This window comes from Bactrocera tryoni, chromosome 5 (assembly GCF_016617805.1).
Source record: "Bactrocera tryoni isolate S06 chromosome 5, CSIRO_BtryS06_freeze2, whole genome shotgun sequence".
Classification (NCBI taxonomy): domain Eukaryota; kingdom Metazoa; phylum Arthropoda; class Insecta; order Diptera; family Tephritidae; genus Bactrocera; species Bactrocera tryoni.
Window position 1 is genome coordinate 24,216,861 of NC_052503.1, and position 23,319 is coordinate 24,240,179.

Sequence of the window (23,319 nt, forward strand, 5' to 3'; positions counted from 1 at the left end):
AAACTGATAGATGGTAATTGTAATGTTTTCAGAAACCTAAGTTCTTTTAGATATACAAGAACCAACAGAATTCCAATCAATTCGGGAAAACTTTTATTGCCCTTTGTCCGACGAAACCGCCGATATCGGTCCACTATAGGATGTAGCTGCCAAAATAAATGAACGATCAAATTCTTCCCTCCCCTCTGGAGGTTCTACAAGAGTATGCTCCGGTCTTGAAGCCATCTGTTTGTCGCCGCATCTTTTCGTAGAATTTTCTAACATTACCCTTGTCGGCCACCTTGACAAGATTTTTACGCCTTTCGGCCTCTTTCTTTTTTTGTCTGCAAATGCGTCTCGCTTCCCTCTTCAACTCTCGGTATTTATCCCATCCCACACGTGTTGGGGTTGATTGTAATTTGCGAGATTGGCAGTCTCCTTTCTATCCACAGCGACACGGCATTCCCCATCGTACCAGTTGTTCTTTTGTATCTTCCGAAAATCAATGGTTTCGTTTGCAAATGTACGTAAGGAGCTTGAAATGCCGTCCCACAGCTCCCTTATACCGAGTTGTTGACGAACGCTCTCAGAGAGCAGGAGTGCAAGCCGAGTAGAAAATCGTTCTGTTGTGATTGCAACGGGTGCGCATCTTGGCCGCAACAAGATAGTGGTCCGAGTCGATGTTAGGGTCTCGGAGAGTACGAACGTCTAAAACTCTGGAGACGTGTCTTATGTTCATCACAACATGATCAATCTGGTGGGCGGCTTTTCGATTCGGAGACACTCAGGTAGCTTGGTGAATTTTCCTATTCTGGAATCTAGTGTTACAGATAACCATATTTCGGGCTTCGGCAAAGTCGATCAGCCTCAAACCATTTGGATATTTTCGTCATAAATATCTACTTCACCCACCCTGGCGTTAAAGTCGCCAAGCATGATTTTGACATCGTGACGGGGGCAGATCTCATAGGTGCGCTCCAAGCGCTTATACAAGGCATCTTTGGTCACATCGTCCTTCTCTTCCGTCGAAGCGTGTGCGCAAATAAGGGCTATGTTGAAGAACTTCGCTTTGATGTGGATTGTGGCTAGACGTTCATCCACTGGGATGAATGCCAAGACTCGCGGACGGAGTCTTTCTTCCACCACGAATCTCACACCAAATTTGCGCTCCTACTCCTATCAGTCTCAGACCCGTCGATCGCACTTCTTGGACGGCAGTGATGTCAGCCTTAATTTTTACGAGGGCATCAACCAGCTTGGCAGCGGCATCTTCCCAATTAAGGGGACCGGACATTCCAGGTGAATGTCCTTAATTCATAATCCTCAATGCGTTTGCCATGGTCGTCATCAAAAGGAGGGGTTTCTCTTCCGAGGCTGTTGTTTGGTTATCATTGGGGCGTTTTTTGCGTAACGAGTCGCAAACCCAGCGTACAACCCTGTGAGGGATGTTTCGACTTCTCATTTTAGCTCGCCTTCAAATGGACGTTTTGTGGCTACCCAGAGAGGTCTAAGACCGTAAGTAAGGAACTGCTGGAGCCATAACTAAAAGAATCGTTTGTGACAACTCCCAAGTAAATGACAATAAGATAACTTTCCTCACTTGCGTGAAGTTCACATTATCCTCCTAAAAAATTGTTTCACAAAAATTATATCAAAAAGGGTCGCTATAACCAATATATTACCCTTCAGAGGAATTAAATTGAATAAATAAAAAAAAATCGAATTTTGCAAAAAAAAATGTGTTTTACTATGGTAGGTCGTGGACTTTTCAATTGACATTATTTATAATTTCTCCTTAAGTTTTTTTTCCTTAAAATTTCCTACAGGGTTCTTAAACACTTTCATTCGACTCAAAACACGAACGATTCATTGTGGCATACTAAATTACTCTGGAAGCGAAAGTTTTTACTCACAGCATGAAAAAAGCAACTTTCACAGAATTATAAGCACAAATACATACAAAGAAAGGGGGACACACACACACACTCACAGTTGTGACCCATTCGCACCTGGAAAAGTGAAGTTTACAACTTTACGTGTGTTTTGTGGTCACACTTACAACTGAATATTGTAGAATATTGTAGATATGTGTGTGTGTGTATGGATTTGTTGGTGTTTGTGAAGTCATTGCGGTGATCGCTTGCCGTTGTCAAGGGGTATTGTTAGGACTAACGCCTTTGTTAAACAACACATAGCACACTGCAATATTCTCACAATGGCAACGCAGGAGCTCTGTATATTAAGTTGCAGCATGGCAACTAGCAGTAAAAGGGAAATTGCACACAGCAACAGCGACAACAACAATAATTACAAACACACTTACATACATGGGAATAGAAGCAGCTTTGTTGTTAGGCAATCGGAGTGTGGCCCGTGGTGACTGGAAGCCTTAAATTACTTGGCCGCTTTGTTCTTTCGTATATTCGCATTATTGCTGTTGTTGTTGTTGTTGTTGTTACTATATAAATGAGCACTTTTTGTGGCTATGTATATGTATGTGCGTGTGTGTCATTGTGTTATTTTGTGTTTATTTTGCACATCAGAGTTTTATGTTTCGCAGATGAGCAGGACACAGGATGACTTCAGGTGAGAAATGCAACGAACCTTAAAACAAGTGATGTGACAAATGCAACTACAAGTCAGCTGCACAACGGTACATTTACGGCGCTGCATTGTGCTGCTTGCTGCTGGCATTTTAAAAGTTTTTCGTCGTTTATCTCTTTTTCTCTATTTTTTTCATTATTTTTTCTTTGGCTAGCTTGCTGCAAATTGCTTCGTTGTAATTAATTTTCTGTTCGCAACAGTTTTTATCTCTCTGTCTGCGTGTGTGTGTGTCTGCGTCAATCTCTCATCTTTACTTACAAATATATTTTTTTCGCTCTCATATTTTCACACACACATCTTGTAGGAGCAGATTAAAAGTGCTCATTCGTCTATTTCTTAGGCTCTCTCTCCCTCTTTTACTGCTTTTCTAAATTTTTAAATAAATTTCGTTTAAATTTCTGCTAAAATTTTTAGAGTGATAATAATTTTAAATAAATAGAGGAAAGTGTGTATAAAAAAGTATAAAAAATCTCGGACGAAACGAGAAATTTTCCACCCTTGAACATTAATTCGAGCCTTCGAAAGTCGTTTCTGAGAAAATCACGTATTGCAAAAGCACTCAATTGGAATTTAAGCACCGTTCGCAGGAACTCACATAGACTATGGAACGACTTGGCGCATTTTACGTCGAGATCTTAAATTGAAAGCGTACAAAAAACAGCCCGTGCAAGAACTGAAGCCGCTCCACCTTTTCAAGTGACATCGCTTTAATCTATGGGTTCTTGAAATGTTCCAAGAAGATCCGACGTTTTCGTGCCAAACGTTGCCGAGCACGATCTTGACATCGTGGCGAGTGCATTTCTCAATAGCTTCTATAGAATTGCTCTTTGGTATCGTCGTCATTTTCTTCTGTCGGGGCGTATGCACATATTAGGCTGGTGTGATGGAATTTAGCCTATAGGCGGATTGTGGCTAAGCTTTCGCTCATCGGAGTTAATCTGGAGACAAGTTGGCGAAGCTCCGACCAACCATAAATTCTACATCAAATTTGTGCATCATCTCATGGCAGCTGTAGTAAACATCACATATTGCATATTTCGTGCCGCCATGTCCAGCCCATCGCATTTCCTTGAGTGCTGTGTCGGCTGTAGATTTTTCGAGGACATTCACCGGCTGGATGCCGGTACCCTCTCTATAGACATGCCAGGTGCTTATCCGTAAATCGTGTTCCTTTGTAAGTTTCTATAGTCGTCAACGTTTGGGGAGGTCAATATCCACGGCTTTCGCATTCCTTTCATTGGAATTACATTTTTTACATTGTCTTACCATCTGGGTTCCGTTTATTACGTTTATATAGCAATCCGCTTGTTCCAAGATAGACGCCCGCTCCTGGTGAAGTGACCCTGCAACTTTTTTGAGCTCTTAAACCGATTACCTCGAAGTGGCCCCATCAAGGCTACCTCTCTCTTAGATCCTGGGATCCACAAGGGTTGGTTACCGAATCTCACTCAAAGCTGTTCACGTTGCCCAAAGTGTTCGACATGAACGCAGGGGAAGGAGTTTAGTATGGTCAACTGTGTACTGAATAATTGAAATTAACGAAACTTTAATATATTTCAGGGAGTTATAAAATCATTTAAGGATGAGTTGGTTTTATATGCAAAAAAAATTTCTTGAGATCATCTAGCGTCATTCCTAAAATGTGGTCATTTCCTGAGATGTTGAAACCAGTTGCACCAAAAAATTGACAGATATCTAATAGCCCTTTAAGGGGCGTTTCTTATATCATAAAATGGTATAAAAATATCTTTATCTTGATATCGTTGAGTTTATATAGAATGTATATGCTAAAATGGTCCGATCTAAACAATATATTTATATATTAAAATGCTGCCTTGGACAGTAAAACATGCCAAATTTCATGAAAAAAGAACGTGTGCAATTTGTTTATAATTTAAGGTGTCGATTTCTTTGGATTTAATGGGATCAATGATTCCTTCTTTAAAATTTAGTCAAGTTAAAAACCTTTGTGTAGATTTAGCCAAGTTCACTACCGTTGTTTACAATTAAGTCCAGGATCCTTTAGCTTACTTTTTAAGGGATCAATGTCCACTTCTATGGGTTCAGTCAAATTAACAATCTTTGTGTACCTTTTGTTTACATTTTACGGGATGAATGATTCTTTCGTTTAAGTTTGGCGAAGAAAACAACCTTTGTGTACACTTTTCATAGTCAACAGCCTGTGTTTACTTTAAGTTCATGATCGCTTAGTGTACATTTCACGGAGTGAGTGATCCTTTGTTTACCTTTACCAAAGTCAACAACCTTTGCTTAAATTTAAGTTAATGACCCTTTTATTTATATTTATGCGCTCAATGAGAACTTCGTTTGAATTTTTGGTCAATGCCCCTTTTGTCAACAACAGACCAATAACCCCTTTGTCTACGTTTTTGGTTACAATTACCTTTTTGTTTAATTTTATCCGAGTGAACAACCCTTGTTTTTCATTTGGCCAAGTCAAAAACCTTCCGACAAATGATCCAAACCGAATCAACTCTTCAAGCTGATCAAGGTCTCCATGGATATGTTGGATGGATTGAAGTTTGGGCGAAAGCTGGGAGGGGAGTCTTCTGTCGGGGGCTTTCTATCAACTAGATCACATCAGGTTACTAGACCACTTTATTATCTTTCAAGCGGAGTTGTCTGCCATTGAGGTAGTAACATTTTACAAAAAAGTGTGCAAGCCTGCACACAGTCTTTCCTTCTAGGAAATTCGTGACAAACCTAATATACAATATACACCCTGTTCAGGGTCTCTCAAAATAAATGAACAATAGACAAAACATTACAATCGAAATCAAAGCAACATTTTACCTACAAAGAAGATTAACCTTTTCCATTTGTAACAATGTGCACTTTGGCCACAATTCAATGCGTCGTCTAGACGTGTGTTATTTATTGTTAACAGCGAGCGAGAACAAATTCCATACTTCATTAGCAAAGCGAAAAAGTAATGAATTGACCAAAACTTTTACATTAACTTGGACACACATATTTAGGCGTATCGAGGTATTGTTTGTTTGTATGTGTGCGTGAGAGCCTTTGTGTGAAAGAAATCGATATTTCGCAGTTCATCATATGTACTTTTCTAAATTGTCTTCACGCATTGTGTTAAATTTAAGCCATAGTTCGACAAAATGACTTCACAGTCATATACGAATACATCATTTGGTTAATATGGCAAAAGAAAGATTTCCAAAAGTTCGCACGAGGATTTCCATCTGCCTCTGCATATGTCCAAAGATGTGGATTCCACTTGATATCCTAAACACAGTCCTCTGCAAAGCCAAAAACCACTTTAATTGGATCTCATGTATCCAGTACGTACGTTAAACTCAGCACCAATCTGCCTTGGTCAGATTTTTATTACTGTCTCTGCCAGTTCACTTGGCTAACGAAAAGTGAGACATCAAAGCTCTTTTAACCTGGACAGTACAGTTAAGAAGGAAGAGCTACGTTGACTCCATTTTGATACATTCAATCCACCTGTGCTTGAAAAGAGCTACAATAGTAAGGGAGCCTGAAACTTATGTTCATGGATTCGCAAATTTTCACACAAGTTCCCTGTCATATTCCTCCCACACTTCTTCCCTCTGATAACACCATCACATGAATAATTACAAACAGAAGACCATCAGGTTTAGACTCGGTAACACGATGTTCTAAGTTATGCCGGTTATATTGAAAGCTTCGTGGATTTCAGAATGTTGTCCTACATGATCATCAAGTTACCCAGCTTCTTAGTGTAATAGAATCTTTCGCAAGTATATACCTTCCGGCTACGTCAACGGGAATTATAAACAATCCATTTATTTTCTGGAAACTGTGCCCATATTTATAGCATGCAGGAAAGGCGCTCGTTATATAAAGAAAAGCCTAATACACAATAACGAACCGGACGGCTGTTAGACTCTTGACAGGCCACAACCTACTGGCATCACATGCGAGCCGGAAGAGCATAAGTAACGTTGATACATGCAGAAAAAGCTATATATAACTCGACATAAGCACCTAGGAGCTTTGGAATTCAGGGTACCAGACGAAGTTTGAAACTTTGATATCAGGTCCTTTTTAAAGTTCGCAAAAAGCGTTGATGTCCTGACTAATACTACACCACAAACTAAACTGAACCTCCATCTGACAGTACTAAGGACCAGTAGGTCTATGTAAGGCGTAACAGCCGGCCAGTAAAACCTAGTTCTAGCCACTGGAAAGGAGATGTAGTGAGAAAAGATGCAATTCTCACGACAGCCGCTTTACGTCACCGGAATTGACGCGGATTTTATCCAGTCAAAGATTATTTTATCTCTGATTTAACCCTTTAAGTCAGTCAGATTAACTTATTCCATGGATGGATCGAAGTTTAGGCCAAAGCTGAGAGAGGGAGTCTTCTGTCGGGGGCTTTCGCATATCAACTTGATCATATCAGGTAACTAGATCACTCTAGTGTCAAGCGGAGTTTTCTGCCATCATGGTAGTGCTTGGATCTGTGAAAATCCCGTGAGCTTGCAATAGCTGGTCAAGAACCAACACTTATGCGGCTGAGCGATTCTTTTGGCTCAGATTTAAACGCACGAGGTTCTAAGAAATATTTGCCTTTAGCAAGGTTCATCTTGCCGCCATGGTAAAACTTCCGTTTAAACACTCTCCAATAGGCTAACATGCGCTGAGGTTACTTATGTATGAAAGTATACTGTCGAACGCAAATTTCCAAAGCTTTATGGAAGAACCCTTAGTGGAATAATTTACTTTCTTCTCAACTGTCCAGCTTGTGTTAGACTGAGGTTGAACCATCTCAGTCACATTTCCAAATCACATTTTCCGCGAACTTGGCGACGACTTTGAGATTGATATTAGCCGGCTTATCCAATTTGTTGTAGGCTCAAAGTGCTTCGTTGGCCTGTAAGGTTTTTGCGATAAATTACTAAAAGTTTTATGAATCACAAAAGACCAGTGTTCACAGCTGTCCAAGTGAGAACCTGCGTAAGTTTTGGTACGTACATGAAGTCAATCATTCGATAGAGCCCGAATGTAGAAACCAAAGTTTTAGAAAACTGCGTTAACAGAATACGCTCCCCAACGCTAAAAACGTATGCTCTTGGAGTTCATTGGTTTCTAAGTGACCAAGTAAGTATCTGTACCCAGTCCAATTATGTACCCCCGGTTGCCAGGTAGACCACCCACGAAATAGTTTTAAAGCTCCACTAGACTTACTTTTCACTAGTAACTGAGCCTCAATTTATTGGCTTTCGAAGGCTTTCAAGTGAAGTAACTTTCAATTACCAGTCATGCATCTTAAATTGACATTTATAGTTTGCCAATAAACTCTCTCAAACTTTGTGTATCATTAAATTAGCCCAGCTCGAGTGACGAACCCCTTCAAGAAGCGAGCGAATCGCTGTACAAATAAATGCCTTACAACCAATCATAAATGCAAAATATTGCATCAAGCTTTCAACTGAGTGGATTCTCCTAAAATCAAAGCACACTTACAGCTCTCTTCAGCTTTGTTTGCTTCGTCTTCGCTTTCTTCTGCTTCTTCTTTTTAGTTATTGTGTGTGTAGTATTTTATGCACCTGTCAATGTCATTCGTTGTCGATCGATTTCAATCAGCAAAACTGTGAAGAAAAATCACTTCGCTTGCTCTCCCGCTCTTACTAGCTGAATGAGCTTGCACTCGGCTATAAATTTATTCAAGTTGCACTAAAAAATGCAAATTCTTCTTGTAAAACTTTGCAATTTCTTGTATTTTTTTCTCCATTTTCTGTTATTATTTTTATTGCTACTCGCTGTCAGCCAACGCTCGTAAGTTAAGCAAGGCGTTCAGTTCGGCAGAAAGTTAACTACAGCCATTCCTTTGACATTGGCACGAGCCGCCGCTGGATTGGCACTCTGCAGATTATCGCAGAAGCGAGTGAACAATATGCAAAACTGAAAAAAAGTGCTCGAATCGTTATTTGAAATTCATATCTTCTTGGCAGGGTGCATGCTCACCACGTTCGCCGGCGCTTACTTGAGTGCGAAGTAACGGTACACGCACACACGTGTCACAAGCACAAAGGTAGCTTTCGTAACCGTTGGCTGGGCCGCGCTCCTTAGCAACGAACACCCCCTGACCACCCTGTATGTCCACCTGTTTGCCACCAACAATTGTATGCTCTCATTGGGTCCTCAAATAGGTCAGATGGACTCTGTTTGCTCGGTTTGCTTTGTTCGCTTTTGCGAAATTTTGTTCTCACGTTGGTTAAAGGGATTCTTCTTACAGCCTTATATAGCATATATGTAGGTATATATATACTATATATATATCTATTGGTTCCCCACATTTCTACGCTGCCATGAACGGCGCCCTGCATTGACACTTTATTGAGTAAAAGAAACGTTGGAGTGTGTGCCATGGTGCCAGAGCACCAAACAGTGCGAATATGGTATGTACAAAGAGTTCCCGGAGGAAGGAAGAAAGGAAAACGTGTAAAAATGCACGCTTAACGATAAAAATCGAGGATTGTGTGTGTGTATGTAGGCACGGTACCAAACTGATCGCAAGTCGAATGTCAAAAAGTCAGTGGACGTGAAAAATGTGTATGACTTTATGTGGCTGAATGTGCTTGAGAGTGTCTGAAAGAGTGCAAACCGCAAATCCAGTTAAAGGTGGCAAATTTAAAGCTAAGCAAATTACGAAAAACACTTAAAGTGTATGTTCTTGTATGGATGGAACTGCGGGCGAGTATTTGTGATGAGGTCGAAACTTGGCAAGAATTTTAAAAAATATTTCTTGAACCAAAAGTTGTCATATGCTAGTCAACACCAACCCTCGGACAGTATTTTTCACACGAAAATAATTCCACTTACTAAAAGTTGTAAGCTGTAGCTTTTCTCAGGCGATAATAAAATCAGTACGAACTTAAAGCTACCGTCGTCTAGAAATTCAAACAGTGTAGACGGTTATTTAGAAATTCCGAACCAAATCCAGTTCTTAACTATACCGCACCTGGATGTAGTGAAACGCAGACGAGGAAGCTACAGACATGTCAGAACACTGTCCTATGCTTAAGTGACCGAAAGGATGAATATTATTAAGATCACAAGGTTATCGACTCGGATAGAGTCATGTGTAGAAGTTCACGCAAGTGAGAAAAGTTCTCTGATTGCCATTCACTTCGAAGTGGCCAGAAATGATTCTTTTGTATATGACTCAAGCAGCTCACGACTTCCAGTCTTAGACCAAGTATTCTCTGCGTAGCTAAAACACATCCGGTTGAAGACGAGCTAAAGTGAGAAGTCGTATAGCCCCTGCCCAGTTTTATGCGCTGTGTTTGAGACTCGCCACGCCTTTGATTCAAATCGATTAAGTGACAAGCATTCGACTTCACTTGAACTTTAATAAGCCTTAGAAATAAGAAAGACATTCCATTATATATATTCAACCGAGACATTAAGTTAGTCCCACAACCTTTGATGATTTATCCAAACCGTTTTCCATGGGAAGTTCCGTGGCAGTGGTAACCTCAAGAATCCATTTTTCTATCTCTAGCGTGGTTATATCGTCAAGAAAGCAGACATGTTTGCGTGAGACCATTTGAATGACTTTGAGCCAACCAATGAGGAGAAGACAAAGAACGTTTAAATTCTAAACACAGTGATTCCTGGTGAAGTATATGCCGAGATTATTTACTGATAGCCAAAATGCGACGCTTATTTGCACGCAAAAAACTTGAAATCGACTTAGGATACTAATATCTTCTAAGATATTTCCATCTATCGAAACACTTTGGTAAGATCCATATAGACTTAGGATAATAGTTGCTCAGAACATATTTCCACCTTTCGAAACTCTTCGAACAGATCCATAAGTTTTTATGAATCACTTGACAAATTCCTTCATCTTCCAACAGAATCTCCGGATTTGGACCTTTTCGTCTTTATCTCATAGACTTAAATAGTAAGAAATTGATGCGAGTGATGTTATAATCGCTTTATAGAATGTTTTTTGAGAGGATCGGTAGAAGCTTCGATTTAGAAATACTAAAAGAAAGGAAAAGCTTCGTGAATATTATTTTTTAGTTCTTCAGATAAAATATAGTTAAAAAATTGTTATTGTAGAAACATCTTAAAGCCTTCGAGTTAAATTTAAATAAATCTATGAAAGCAAAAAATAATAAATAACTGGCTCACGCTCGGCACTTGCCTTGTTTACGACAAGCACTCATACAATATTGACCTAATCAATCTAGCTTGTTAGCGCTAAAAGAGAACGAATTAAAGTCATTGCTATAGCTTCACCACGGGCGTCAACAGTCTTCTACTCTTCCACTTCCACTAGCAGTACCAACATAAATCTATATATAAGTATACACATATACATTAGGGTGGATCAAAAAATAATAATTTTTTTTTTCGTTTGGTACTCTGAAAAATAGGTTCCTAGACACCTCTAAGACAGCCTCCCCAAGCATGAGTTCTTAATTATAACGGGAAGGTCCTCCTTACAGATTTCGATTTTTTCTTATTGTCAGATAGATAAATTTATATCTCGCTTCCAACTACTTGGAAAAATATCTTGTTCCTTAGATTTTGTAGGAAATTGAATGCTCTACAAAAAAGGTCTCATACGATTTTTTCGTAAACCCAACCGTTTAAAAGATATTAACGGTTGAAGTTTGATTATTTTTGGGAACATTTTTTATTTCTTATGCAATTTATAACTCAATGAAAAAAAATCATTATGAATGATGAAAATCATAGGTTTTTAGAGAGGCTTTCTTAGAGGTGTCTAGAAACCGATTTTTCAGAGTTACAACGAAAAAAAAATATTTTTTTTTGATCCACCCTACTATGCATTGATGTTTGACGATGAATATCTCGTAAACGCTTAACGTAATCGAAAAATCATAAGAAACCATTTTTATAGAGCAGTAAATTTCCTAGATCCTATTTTTCAGAGTACCTAACGAAAAAAATATTGTTTTTGTTCCACCCTAATATACATATGTACATACAAATATATATGTAGATTCTGCATACATATGTACATAAATATACATCGTAAGAACCGTTAGCATTCGGTTATTAACAATATTCTTATGTACAACCACGCAGCGGCAGACATTTTGACCGTGGGGATGTCCAATTAATGCCATGTCATCCCATGTCCTTACACAGATACAACAAAAAACTCTTGGCTGCACAAAACAGGAAAAAGTGTTGGCTCAAAGATCGATTGGTTTTGTTCTCTAACCGAATTACGTATGTATGTATGTTATTTAACGCAGATATGAGTGGAGTCTTATGTCTTTGACTATATTTATTTCGCTTCATTTATTTCACATCATTGTTACTGCAGAGGGGTTTATGGCACTTGATATTAACACGACAAGAATATATTAAGCTTGTGACTTTGCTAAATGCTCGGCAGAGCCCGTTGTCATTAGTATTTGAGATATTTACTTGTATCTTTTTTGTTGTCTAAAAGCTTCAATCTACATTCAACTGGCTGAAAAATTGATTTTGTTATGTGTTTCCAATTCAAATTTTTAATCTGAATTTTTGGAAATCCGAACTTATTAGAACCTGATAGCTGCTCACTTGTTTAGTAAAAAAAAACATTAAACAAGGGAAGAGTTAAATTGCGCATTTATAACTTTATTTGCATTAATTTGAAGCAATAGGAATTTAAGATTTGTTATAAAGGGTAATACATTCGCAGACACGTCTCAGATGCTCCATCCATTGAGTTCAATTTTCGAAGAGTCGTTCGATTGATGCGATGCGAGTGAAGCGGCGCCGACTTCTTGAAATCAAATATCGCTCAGCTCAGATCACTAGTTTTTATTTCAGGTATCAAATAGTCGGTTATCGTGGCGCGATACCGCCCGCCATTAACAGTTACGTTCTCACCGGCATCATTTTTGAAGAAATATGTACCTCTGATTTGACTGGCCCACAAACCATACCAAACCGTTTTTTTTTTCTGGATTAAATGGCAGCTCTTGAATCTCTTCAAGTTGCTCTTTGGTCCAAATGTGGCAATTTTGCTGGTTTACATAGCCATTAAGCCATAAATGGTCCTTATCGCTGAAAAAAATTTGGTTCGAAAACGTCGGATCTTCTTGGAACTTTTCAAGAGCGAAACAATGTCGCTTGGGACGGTCGAGCGATTTCAGTTCTTGCACAAGCTGTATCACCGAAAGGTGATACCTATAAATACTGTACAATTCAGATGAAAGAGGACAACTCCTTAGAGCGCTACGTAGATTGCATTTAATATTTCGGGATTTAGCAAGCCTAGTGTTGCAATCAGGCAACTCACAACTTTATCGTAAAGTTGTTTGATGTTTTTGATGTTACATGGTGCATACCCAGCGCTATTCGTTGTTCACAGTAACTTAATATATATTCATCTTGGCATAAAAATATAATTAAATCGCGAACATTTGAGGGTGATTATTTTTTACAACTTTCGACGTGTATTAACTCAGCAACGGAGATCGATGAAGCTAATTAAATGTTTGGCGATGAAGCTCCATCAAGGACCATTGTTTATCGATGGTATGATGAATCCAGTCGAGGTCTTAAAACACTCCAAGAAGAACTTCGTCACGGTCAACCAAATTCAGTTGATGTTTCGGAAACTATTGATGCTGTGCGTAAATTGATATTGATCGTCATGTGAGTTATCGTGAAATTCTAATAACTGTAGGTATTAGTGGGACCAACATACATGCAATATTGCTTCGACATTTGTAACAATAATTTATTCAAGTTGGTTCTTACACAATTTGTCAAGCAATCAAAAATAGGGTCGTGTCGATGGTTCCCTGTTTTTTTTTTTTTTTTTTGTTTTTTAACTGGATAACTCGCAACTATACCACTAAACCAACGCACATCAATAAATTGTAAGTGAAACTCAACCGTTCATTTGCCAGTTGTCTTTCAAGAAATGAGGAAAACCGCGTGGGACAATTCACTCTTCATCACGACAATGTGAGTTCTCCCAAATCAACTGAAATACCTACATTTTTGAGCACTCAAAACATTGATTTGATGAGCCATCCGCCATATAGTCCTAACTTGGCACCAAATTACTGCTTCTTTGCCACAGTGCCGAAAAAATAGGCTGTTTTTGACATCCGAAGAGGCGGTTGATGCGTTCAGAACGTATGTTTTAGAGTCTTCTCAATCAGAGTGGCAAAAGTGTTTCTACAAATGATTCAGGGGCATGCAGAAAATGTATAAAGCTTAATAAAGAATATTTTTAATAACAATAAAGCGCTTTACGATGATTAACATTTATTGATGTTCTCTAATCACGGAATAAAAAAAGGCAATATCCGTATCTTCAAAGGAATATTAAAATTATTTTTTGTGACCCAACTAATCACAAAGTAATGGAATTTAACTGCTGAAAAATAGTAAAGATTACAAAGACTATATTAATTATTTTAATTGTTGTTTAAATTCCCAAAAGTTTCAGTGTACTTAAAAGAGGGTCCGACGATAAAAAGTTGTATACGAAAGAGAGGTGCTCGTATAAGTCTATATGTATTTGAGTTATCTTACTTTCAAATATTTAAGACGTTAGATGGCGGAAAGCGGATCTGAAGTTCTAAAGACTGCACATGAATTATTGTCCCTATCGAATGCGAGATCTAGCTCTAACTATATGTATTTATATTTTATACCTAAAAACCTAAAAACTCGATGTAGTGTAGTTTTAACATTGAATATCCGTAAAGTGTATGTCTGTATTATTATTTTATAATATCTGGAAGCTTTCTTTATTCAATTACATTGGTACTTAAATACTTAAAAATTGTCAGCATACACCTCAACAGCATCGAAAGTCACCACATTACTCCAACTGAGGAAATTTCTCCTTTCTCGCTCCTCTGCTTCTCTATTTTCACCACAGGAGAAATGAAAGGAAAACCACCATTGGGGAAATGGTTTTCTCCTTCGTTAGAACTCAACTTAACAAACAATGAAAGGAAATTTGTTGCATGCGACTTATTTTTGTAGTCGCTACGTGTTCCCAGTTTCAGATTCGGCAATCTTTAAGCTAGACTAAAACCTTCCTCACAGACTACCAAGCTCGGGAATTTATACTGACAAAGAAATTTTTCACTGCAGCAGAAGTCACGGGCTTCATTGGACCTTCCGGAGCATTGTGTTGGACTTCTACCGAATACAAAAGTTTAAACTCAGCTAAACCTTCTTATCCTACAAATCCACTTACGACTCAACTCGTTTTCGGTAAAACCGCCGAAATCATAACGAACTTAAGACACCTTTTTTTTTTATTATTATTCCAAAAAAACTTATAACTACAGTTTAGCCTCCGCTGGTTTATGCCACCCTCCGCCATACATACGTAGAAAATGCACTACATACGCCGCCACTTTGTCGGGACTATTCAGGTGAACATGATGCTTCTCACCCTTCATGACGTGGAACTCGAATGTGGGATTATTTGCACGTAGAATACGAAAGATCGCACTTAAATCTTCCACCTCTATGTGGTACGAGCGCTCAGCTTTAATGACGAGATAATGAATATTACGCAAGCGTTCAGCCAACGCCAGCACCAGCTCCGGCGGTGTGAAAACCATTTCCATGAGCTTAACGCGGGTATCACGTGAGAAATAATACATATCCGATTGCCCTTCAGCGAGCCGAACACTACGCTCCAACAGACACTTGCAATGCTCCAACTCCACAGATTGTTCTGAACCACGATAGAGCAAATCTGTTAAATTCTCATAACTGTAAAGTGGCATTGGCGCTGGCTCACGCAAGCGATCTTCCTCGTTCAGTGACTTCTCCGTCATCACGGTCATCATATCGATCTGTATATGCGGCGGAAAGTATAGCGTGGTCAATGTATCAATCGCTATGATCATATCGACAGTGTTCGGAAAGAGTGCGGCATAGTAAAAGCTCAAAGCTGCGCCCATCGAATGTCCCAGAAGGGATACGCTACGCCACTTATAATGGCGAACAATGCGATGCACGACGCGTAGGAAATCGTTGAAGTGATACGACATGCCGGCGGGAAAGTGCGACGAGCGTCCATGACCGGGCAAATCGATCGCCAGAATGGGTCGCTGCGCTGCAATTAGCGGCGCCAAGCGTGCAAAACTGCCCGCATTATCTTGCCAACCGTGTAGAGCGAGCAGCGGCCGCCCCAGCGGATCGCCATACCAACAGCCGGCTATGTGACCCCAGGGCATGGGAATTTGCAATTCAATCGGCTAGAGAAAGTAAAATGAATGTTTAAGAGAAATTTTTCACTTAAAGAAGACGACGCGCTAAATGCACTTACTCGACTCTTCTCTGTCATTGCGTTCCACTCTTTTAGGCTAACGGCACGGCAACTATGAATTACTTGCGGCGCGTTGCATGACCGTCTACGGCTCTCCGCTTGCGCAAATTAAACAATTCTCTCGTCAATTTAGACGCAAACATTTTATTTTTCATAGAAACACTTTAGTAGAAGCTTAATATTTTAAAGCTTAGGTCAAGTTGGCACTCGTACTAAGTGGAAAAATGTTTAACTATAAACATTAATGAACTTTGAACCCTTTTTGTTGGCTCACTTAGGTAAACATAAGTACCGCGTAAGCATGATTAGATACCTACACTGTTGCGCAAAAGTATCACCTACGTTATTTTTGGAGAACTGAAAATAGTCCATGGGGACCAGAATTGGAGAATGCGATGAGTACAGAAGCAATTCGAAGCCCAATTTAATAGATTTTTGCCATCTTTTTCACTGATTTCTGACACGGCACATTGCCTTGGAGTGGGTTGATCATGTGCAGTCCACTCGAATTACTGTCGCTAAGGCTTCGGAGTGAAATGATGGAGCCATGTCCTATACATTGTCACATATCGACGCAAAAACTTGGGTATATTACGTTTGAAGATCCCCAAAGGCTGATCCAAACCATCAACTCGTCGTAGTTTTTGGTCAAAAGTGAGCTCACGCGACAACCATTTCCCACCGAGCTTCCTCATACCCAAATATTAATGAATGATACAATGTACACGTTCATTTGATATCTTTAAGATCTCAAACTACTTTTCAAAGTTTGATTTCCCTGGTACAGAGTCCAAATAATGTTGAACAATCCAAATCTTGGCTTCAACAGTATTGGTTTTTCCAAAAAAGAAATGACAAAAGTTACCTCTCAAAATGATATAATTCACAACCTAATAATCCGACAGCTGACAAATTTATACACGCGTCTTTTGAAGGTTAGGGCTTACTAAAAGACTGGAATTATATAATGTGCCATTGCGCTGCTGGTTGATGTCCTCGTAAGAGTAGAGGTTGACATCACCGCCGTTCAAGAAGTGCGATGAACGGGACAAGGACTGAGACAAGTAGGTAGCGGCTACGCTTGATACGTCATGTCGTTCGAATGGATGAAAACACTCCAGCTCTGAGAGTATTCGATGCAGTTCACGCCGGGGGAAGCAGAGGAATACAGAACGCAAAAAACCTTATGTGAAGCCTGACCAACCAACCAAATCAACGGAAAAGACCTTGTCTCCTCCGTATATAAATTTTTCCGGCCGATGCAGAAGTTGTCACTGGAATACGATATCCATTGCTCATCAGATTAGGATATCAAAAATTACTTGATTCGTTATTTTGCACCAAGCTTCAGGGACGAGGCTCTAAATAATCCTAAAATCATTCATATAGTAATAGACGCAATATGTAACTCAAAGTGTGTCGTATACTTTTTCCCCAACAGTGTATGCGCTTCAAACAACACTAAAAACATTTAATAGACATTTTACCAACTGAACTTCAAGCTTTATTTATAAATTAAACTAAGTAAAAGCCGAAAATTCAAGTTCACAATCTAGCCTTTGACCGCAACTCACTGCCAACAACCGACTGTGCGCCGTCGGCCTGCGGCTGTGGACGATACCGCTTCAAAAACGGTATGATCAAATTTGCTGTAGCTTCGGGCTGGTTCAGGTGGAAATGATGTAAGCCCTCAGCAATGACATGTGTTTCGAAGTTCGGGTTGTCCTCAGTCAGCAAATGGATTATCTTCATCGAGTCCGGACCGATATTACTTGAAGCACCACCTCTTAAGACCAAATAAGGCAACTTCGCCGCACAAATACGCATAGCCATGGCTTTGTTGAGCGCCTCCTCGGCCTGTTGATCCACTAAGTATTTTAGGCGTGTGTCGCGTGAAAAGTAATATCTATCGGCAAATTTACGCGATTTGCTTATGCTGCGCTCCAAAATGTATTTACAGTTTTCCAGCAAAATCGAACGGCCGGAACCCTCGTACAGCCGTTGCTCACATTCAGCAAACGTGTAACTTGGTGGTTCTTCGTTTGATGTGTCATCGACGAGGCGTTGATTGTCACGCAACGCCTTTTCCATTGAGTAGCGTAGCGCTTTTACCGCGAAATCTGGCTTGCTAAGACGTCTTATGACCACATCAATGCTAATTAGCATATCGACTTTGCTTGGATATAGGGAAGCAAAGTACAAACCAATGCCGCCTCCCATAGAGTGACCCAACAGCGATATTTTAGACCAATTATAATATTGCATGAGACGTGTCAGTACGCGTATAAATTCAGAGATATGATAGATTATTCCAGCAGGTAGATGCGAAGAGCGACCATGTCCGGGTAGATCGATGCAGAGCACACTGCCGGCGGCTTCGATGAGCAACGGTGCCAATTTAGCGAAGGTGCCAGAATTATCGAGCCAACCATGTAGTGCGATGAGCGGTTGAATCGACCGATCGCCATACCAAAGCGCGGATATGTGACCCCATGGTACTGGAATCTGTATCTCTGTGAACTGGATAAGAAAAGTGTGATTAGTTTTTATTTTTGGAGTAGAAAGAAGAATTGTTAGTAGCCTAGTCTTCTTTCATAAAGAAAGATTGACTTGTTTAAGTGACTAGCCTCGACAGCAATACGATATTCTGCAAAATAACCTAAAAGTTAAAGAAACAGTGCTTGAAAATTGTCGTGTTGACATCAGAGAGATAGCAAAAATCTCAACACCTTTTGGGGATCGACGCAACACACTTTTCCTAAAGTGTGTTAAACAACTTTAAGCTGTCAATCTTACCCAACAAAGCTAACAAGCCGCTCGAGTCTTTTAAGACTGCGCTTACTGAAATTATTAGAATCATGAAAGAACTTAATCTAAAAAAGTCACCAGTACAGAGGTGCTCTCCTCAACAGCAATATTTGGTAACTCAATTAGCATTTTTGGGGTAATATTATTTTCGCTCTTCAGTGCAATTCTTAGTTTAGGATAATATTCAATTTCATGGAAAATATCGCGTACTATTCGCAACACCATCTTCAGACCCAGCATACCAGCATTCATTATTGGATAATTGGATTGGACCAAGTCCAACACGCAGTGAAGAAAACATAGCACCCGTAGCTGAGAGTGTACACGAAAACCGTGGAGAGTCGATTCGGCGTCGTTAGCAGAACTCAGACTGATGTATGGAACAGCTTGGCGCATTTTACGTCCAAATTTTAAATTGAAAGCGTACAAAATACAGCTTGTTCAAAAACCGAAGCCGCTCGACCTTCCCAAGCGACATGGCTTTAATCTATTAGCTCTTGAAATGTTCCAAAAAGATCCGACTTTTTCGAACAAAATTTTGTTCACCTATGAATCCCATTTCTAGCTCAATTGGTACGTACACAAGTCATTTTGTTGCATTTGGGACGAAGAACATTCAGAAGAGATTCAAGAGCTGACATTTCATCCAGAAAAACAGCGGATTGGTGTGATTCGTGAGCCGGTGTAATCATCTGTCCATATTTCTGCAAAAATTATGCCTGCGACCATTATCGCACCATAGAAACCGACTATTGGATGCCTGAAATTGAAGTTCGTGATCTCGGCGCCATTTGGATTCAAAAAGACAGCACCACTTCACGCACATCGCATCTATCAATGGATTTATTTGGAGAACACTTCGCTGAGACACAAAGATCGCTAGATTTTTTATCACACTGTTAGATTTTTTCCTGATGAGATATGAAAGTCTAAAGTTTATCTGGACAAACCCGCTTCTATTCAGGGCTTGAAGCAAGACATCACGCGTGTCACTCGCCAGTTACCAGTCGAAATGCTCGAACAAGTCATCGAAAATTGAACTCAACGAATGTACCATCTGAGACCTAGCCGCGACAAACATTTGACAGAGATATTCTTCAAAAAATAAATGCCGAAGCTTGTTATTTCGAAAGATAATAATCAGGAAAGTGGGAGATTTCATATCTAGTGAACGACAGATAGGGAGTGGTTATCGCAGGGTAGTGTATCTGGCCCGACTCTATACATCATATCAGCAGATCTTCCAAAAGTTAATATTGACATCAATTTTTCGGATGACACAGCTTAGTGAGCGGTAACAAATGTCACATTATAGCATCAAGAACATTAGCGGAGCACTTAAGTTCTGTCAAAAAATGGCTAGCCACCTGGCTTATAGATGTGTATAAAAGTGTAAGCATGTTTTATTTTCGCTAAAACCAAATATGTGCCCGGCAGTAAAAATGAACAATATCTTAGTACCCCTTGGTATTCATCTAGATAGAGGGCTCATCTGGAGAAAACATATGTATATCTAATAATAATAATAATGAAAATAATAATAATGACAATAATAACAATAATAATAATGATAATAATAATAACTTGCATGAAGATAAGAGCTGTAAATTTAAATTGGCTTTTAAATATAAACTTAGCCTAAATAAACAAAAATCGGTCATAAAGCCGAGCATTCAACTGAGGGTACGAGCTGTGAAACTTATATTGATATGATACGAAGGTTCCAATCGAAAATGCTTAGAACAATCACGTGTTCATCATGGTACATTCGTAATGAAAATATCCATTAATATACGATATATGAAATATATATCTAAACTCCGAGATCACCCAAACCCATTGTCTAATGCTTTAGTATATTCCGATATAAAACTGGCCTTAAAAGAAGAGATATGCTACGTACCAAAGAGCAACGTATCGTCAAAACAGCTTAATCACTTGCTTGAGTTTGTCTAGTTTTTAAATAAACTTAAGATTTTATAAGTTATCGATGCAATAAATAAAGGAATATTGCAAAAAAAGTTATTAGTATAAGGCCATAATTGTCGCGATAATGGTCACAGTCATAAATAACCGTTAGAACGAGTACAGAGTCTAAAACTTCTTACGAAAGTTTGCAAATTTTGACTTTTCTCCAAAAATTTGACAAGCCAACTCAAATTTTTGGCAAAGCTTTTTTTAAGGATTGTCTCTCATTCTCCGCTAAGTCATCGCCACATCAATTTAAAGTCCAATAAAAGGTCTTATTATTCATGTATAATGTATTATTCATGTTTTAGTATTCAGGTTATAGACATTTGGATACTTTACTTACCATTGCAGCTTCTAACCGTTTTATTAACGAGAAATCGAAGAATTCATTGAAGACTAAATAAACTTTAAAGAACGAAAAAACTAATCCAATAAGTTTCGTTGGTAACAAACAACTAATTGCAATCAAGCGATTACTCAAAAAACACCAACCAAGTTCACCTGAGAATCAGACAGAAGTTCTAGTCTGTTATTAAGGGAGCTTTGGTAGATAAGAGTAATATAAATGGAGAGTAGAGAGCGCACTCACATAATCACACATGCAAATGGAAAAAAAGTTTAATTCAAAGCTTTTGACTAATTAACCCATTAGGGGTTGTTTTAATAATTATAACTGTATTGATAACAGTAAAATTATATTTAAAAATTAATATCCTGCACATGACTGCTTATTACTTAAATTAAAAAATCACTCAATATGAGTGAGTGAATTATTTGTCAATTTTTGTTTTTTCATTTACAATAAAACAAAAAAAATATGAATAAAATATTTGCTACCTCAAATATTTCATTTCACCACACTATTGTGAATGGCACATAGCGCCGACTGCCTGTCAAAAACAGCAGCACAATAACAGCTGATTGTCAATACGCTTTATTTTTATGGTTAGAAAGAAGTGTTTGTGCAATAGTTCGTGAATCCCAATTGAATATTGAAAATAATGGCGTTTTTGGCTAAGGGATTGCTTTCCGTGGCGCGGCAGCCTTGCCTCGTTAATAACTTAACACGTAAGTAAACAAATCGTTATGCAAATAGCAACATTTCATTTATTTTCCATTGCAGACACATTTCGTGCGCTCAGCATTGCACCGCCCCTACTGCAACAACAAAAGCCCACTTTAGTAAATGCCGCAGTTGTAGCAAATAAAAGTGAAAAATTGACTTCAGAACTCGAACAAAAAGAATGTCAAGATGTTTTCGATAAAGTTAACCAACAACTTGATGAACGTAAAGAGGGACGTCTATTTGCTATTGTACATTTGTGTGGCAAGCAATTTAAAATAACAGCTGGCGATATAATACTTGTGGAAGGCTATTGGCCACCTACAATTGGCGATGAAATACGTTTGGAAAAAGTGTTACTAGCTGGTGCTAAGGATTTCACTTTAATCGGTCGGCCAATACTACCGGCAGGTTTGGTGAACGTGAAGGCGACAATTATTGAGAAAACCCTTACGCATACGAAAACACATTTCAAAAAGAAGCGCAGGAAGCAATACATGCGTATCAACTTCCAACGTTCACCAAACACAATGATTCGCATCAATTCAATTGAAGTTGAGCAAAATGTAGGTGACCCTGCGGAAGTAATCAGTGAGCCGCGTATATTTTAGTTGCATTTTTTCAATTATTGTACATAAAGTGTAGCAGCCAATAAAGTAGTTAAACCATATTTTGTTCCTAAGTTATGTGAAATGTGTGCGTTATTTAAATAGTAAAATTTTGTTTTCCAGTGTTATCAGTTATTTTTAAATTTGTGTGTATGTTGAGGCTAAGGTGTTCGCACAACTTAGTTGAGTATTTCAGAGCCTCACGTGTGGAATATACATATGTAGAGCCCTGCTACTTAATTTAGAATGAGCTATCCAACGCTTGGTGAATCCATTTCAGCTGATATAATCTAAGTGAACCTACCGTAATTTTCGATTTTAGACCATTCCGAAACTTAGTGTATTTATACCAATATAGTTTCGTTAAAACACAATAAGGGGTAAGGTTCGCTACATTCAACAAACTCACCACAGGGGAGTTAATAAATATCGTTATGGTAAATAGGTGGACGGTAAATGGTAGCCACATACAAATCAAAATAGAACAGCCATTAAATATAAAGTGACGATTTTGAAAATAAAATATATTGCCGGGCTCAATGCTTGTATAGAGTTTTCATATAAGCAGTTGAATAAAGGTCGTGTAAGTTCAAGTTGTTGAACAAAATATGGAAGGAGTCTAAGGAGATGACTCAGCAAATTAAATATAGGAAATGATTTTGAATTTTCTTTTCTATCAAATATCGCAAAATACCTTGCAAGAAAAAAGAAAATTCTATTAGATATATACTTATACATATATATGTGTATGTATGTATTAATATTTCTTTTCGAATATTTCCTTATTATAAGTATGTAAGTGAGCGCATAAATAGAAATTCTTTCATGTCGTCAAGAAGTATTCCTGTTTACCACTTTAATAACTTGTACTGGTCATTGCTTGGAACCGTCAGATTCACTAATAACTATTCAGAAATTCTGCGCATGTTTTGCGGAAATCATAAAACTGGAGGGAGGCAGAATTA

General features: G+C 38.7%; 3 protein-coding genes across 3 annotated transcripts; 1 reads left to right on the top strand and 2 right to left on the bottom strand.

The window, feature by feature from the left end:
* Positions 1-14,906: 14,906 nt before the first annotated feature.
* LOC120777067 (probable serine hydrolase) lies at positions 14,907-15,922 on the bottom strand. The gene is made up of 2 exons (XM_040108193.1): positions 15,905-15,922; positions 14,907-15,833 (listed from the first exon to the last, which is right to left on the bottom strand). Exons 1-2 carry the CDS (start codon positions 15,920-15,922, stop codon positions 14,907-14,909), a joined length of 945 nt encoding a protein of 314 aa, XP_039964127.1.
* A 1,457-nt stretch (positions 15,923-17,379) lies between these two features.
* On the bottom strand, positions 17,380-21,178 carry LOC120778901 (probable serine hydrolase). Its single transcript, XM_040110947.1, has 2 exons — positions 21,027-21,178; positions 17,380-18,424 (listed from the first exon to the last, which is right to left on the bottom strand). The coding sequence occupies exons 1-2, from the start codon at positions 21,027-21,029 to the stop codon at positions 17,450-17,452; spliced, it is 978 nt and encodes a 325-aa protein (XP_039966881.1). The 5' UTR covers positions 21,030-21,178; the 3' UTR covers positions 17,380-17,449.
* Positions 21,179-21,610: 432 nt separating this feature from the next.
* Positions 21,611-22,432, top strand: LOC120777409 (39S ribosomal protein L21, mitochondrial). Its single transcript, XM_040108707.1, has 2 exons — positions 21,611-21,751; positions 21,807-22,432. The coding sequence occupies exons 1-2, from the start codon at positions 21,685-21,687 to the stop codon at positions 22,355-22,357; spliced, it is 618 nt and encodes a 205-aa protein (XP_039964641.1). The 5' UTR covers positions 21,611-21,684; the 3' UTR covers positions 22,358-22,432.
* The last annotated feature ends 887 nt before the right edge of the window (positions 22,433-23,319 follow it).